The sequence below is a fragment of the Arachis hypogaea genome, chromosome 5 (assembly GCF_003086295.3).
Source record: "Arachis hypogaea cultivar Tifrunner chromosome 5, arahy.Tifrunner.gnm2.J5K5, whole genome shotgun sequence".
NCBI classification, from domain to species: Eukaryota; Viridiplantae; Streptophyta; class Magnoliopsida; order Fabales; family Fabaceae; genus Arachis; species Arachis hypogaea.
This window is the reverse complement of record NC_092040.1, coordinates 63,086,621-63,089,318: the sequence shown is the minus strand read 5'-3', so window position 1 is coordinate 63,089,318 and position 2,698 is coordinate 63,086,621. Positions and strand designations below refer to the sequence as shown.

General features: G+C 34.5%; 1 protein-coding gene across 1 annotated transcript; it reads right to left on the bottom strand.

The window, feature by feature from the left end:
• Positions 1-416: 416 nt before the first annotated feature.
• LOC140184587 (ribonucleoside-diphosphate reductase large subunit-like) lies at positions 417-2,378 on the bottom strand. Its single transcript, XM_072236525.1, has 4 exons — positions 1,923-2,378; positions 1,616-1,814; positions 914-1,017; positions 417-634 (listed from the first exon to the last, which is right to left on the bottom strand). Exons 2-4 carry the CDS (start codon positions 1,788-1,790, stop codon positions 626-628), a joined length of 288 nt encoding a protein of 95 aa, XP_072092626.1. The 5' UTR covers positions 1,791-1,814; positions 1,923-2,378; the 3' UTR covers positions 417-625.
• Between the last annotated feature and the right edge of the window lie 320 nt (positions 2,379-2,698).

Genomic DNA, 2,698 nt, shown 5'->3' with positions numbered 1-2,698 from the left:
GTTACAAAACGTCGAAATTTTGAAACAAAAGTTTTTTGTAACAAAAAAAGGGTCCATTGCAGTAAGTCCCGTTACAAAAAGTTTTTGTAACGAAAAATGAAACTGTTACAATTCAAAACCATATTTTGTAACAATTTTTTTTTGATACAAAAAACCAAAAGCCGTTACAAAAGTGGTAACAATTTTTGATCTTGAAGGTATTTTTCGTGACAGTCAATTTTTTTCCTATCAAAAAATTTTGTTACAAAATGTAACATGATTTTGTAACATATTTTTCTTTAGTTACGAAAGCAAATTAATTATTTTGTAACAACGTTTTTTTATTACAAATTACATGCATAATTTACTAAATTATTTTTTAAATTAACTAATATATTAACAATGATAATAAGCAAGTTCACATGTATATAATATGCAAAAACATACATAAGTCAAACAAGATCTTTTTAGCTAAAATTGTCTTGAAACAAAATAACATTAGCTAGTGAGTACATTGATTAGTTCAACCAAAACATAAAAGTTCTAACATACAAAGTTCAACCAAAACATAAAAGTTCTAACATAGATTAGTGTCTCTATGCATCAAAACATTGTTGAGCGCTCAAAGTAGCATATGGTCACCATTTCAGCACTCCTGTAAATAAGAAAAACCGAAAAAAAGAAGTTAGAAACAAGATATAACACTAATTATAATTTTTCTACTAAGTTTTATCCAAACTAATTATAATTTTTCCACTAAGTTTTATCCAAAAAGTTTAGAAAAATTTCGGCAGAACCTCCCTTAAAATTTGGATATTTCCACCGTCCACGGTTCCAACAAACACAATTTGAATCAACCAAGAATATTATGACAACAAGCTACAAAGTAATTACTTAACCAACTATGTCTTTAAAATGTCTCCTCATAACATACCTCCAATACTTCATCAAATTCAACTAGGCTCTTTCTTACGCTGAAGAAGAAATTTTTCTGCATTGATTTGCAACCCCAAGAGTTGTACATATGTGATGATTCCACTGTGTATCATGAAAGAAGAATTGTCATTATATGAGAAGATGAGTAAAAAAGCACAGGTTCAGACATCTTCCCTCTTTCCAAAATCAAATATATCCTAATGAATGATAATGTTAATAAGTAGATTATAACCTGCTTCACAATGGCATCACCCTTAATTGGGATATCCTCTCATTTGTAATCTTTGATATAAGTCTGACAGCCCATTCCGTATTAAAATTGAACTTTTGAAACATCTCGTCGTGTAAGTTGTAACAAGGATAATGTGAGAATTGTTGACAGCTCTTAATTAGTAAAATAGACTCATCCAGTCCACCACAAGAAACCTTGATGTAAACAAACAAAATAAGCAGCAGAAAACATTTAAAAATTTAGAGATAAGATTCAGTCCTTATCTTTTGCAGACAAAGGGGACACAAATTCAAACCTATACCTCATTGAAACATTCTATTCATAAAAACAATAGTTGTATTTGTTTCCATAAAGAGATCAGGCACCCAAAGTGCGTAAAGTAGATCTTTCGCACGATGCTCTTCATATAAACGTAACATTATTAACACAGTTAGAAATGGAAGTTATAAAACATGGATAAACTATTACCTTTCCTCTTGCCTCCTCTTTGATCAATACAATTGGATGTCCCATTTGTTCCACGTATGTAGCTGCCAGTGGCACATATATTGTGAACAGAAACACCAATTCCCCCTGCTGATTTGCTAACGACAGCACACTCCTTCAAAGTACCATATATTCCCTCTATACTATCATCTTTCATATATATAAGGAAGCAACTACTCAACTGTCAAGCATATAAAGATAGCCAATTAAATCAGTTCTCCAATGATCAGTTCACCAACAGTGGGAAAAAATAAAACACAGGCTCACAAAAAGACAGGGAAAACCTTACTTGGCGTTGGCTCCTTTTTGCATGGTAAGTCAGGCGCAGATTTTTCTTAAGCTGGGTGCACTTCCACCAATTCTTTGTTTGCTTCCAACAATGGATGCTATGCTCTAACTATTTCTAACACTATGAAAAAGCTGCTATAGGAAAAACATAAGACGAATTAAAACAAGAAAAAAGAACAGCTATAGAGGAAGAACAGCCGAGATGAACCAGAAACCAGCAACCAAGCGATGCACAGCAACTAGGGAACCACAACGCCGAGAACTACCAGGGAGGAAGAACAGCCGAAATGAACTAGACTAGTAGAGGCAGAGGACCAGGGACCAGAGGAGCAGAACAAGCAGAAGCAGTTTCAGTAATTCAACAGAACAAAACAAAACAAAACAAAACAAAATAGAAGCAGTTTCAGTAATTCAACAGAACAACCAGCAAGGCAGCAACAATGAAATAAACAAGTCAACAACCAACACCAATCCATCAAATAGCTTACCATACTAAAGTTTGAAACTGAATCAAGGAATAGCTTACCATACCAAAGAGGTGAGACTAAATCGAGCAGCCACAATAACAACACTTGTTGCAACATTGGAACGGCTCAGAGCAAGGGGGCAGCAGTGAAATGATGGCTCCGACGGTGGCGTATGACGGAGCAACTCACGATAAACAATCCCTGGCACAAACAATCTCAACAACAACTCTTATAGTAACCAGGATTTTGACCGACGATGAGAAAAAAACCAGAACAGGGCTAAAGCTTACCAAGGGGCTCCAATGGTGGC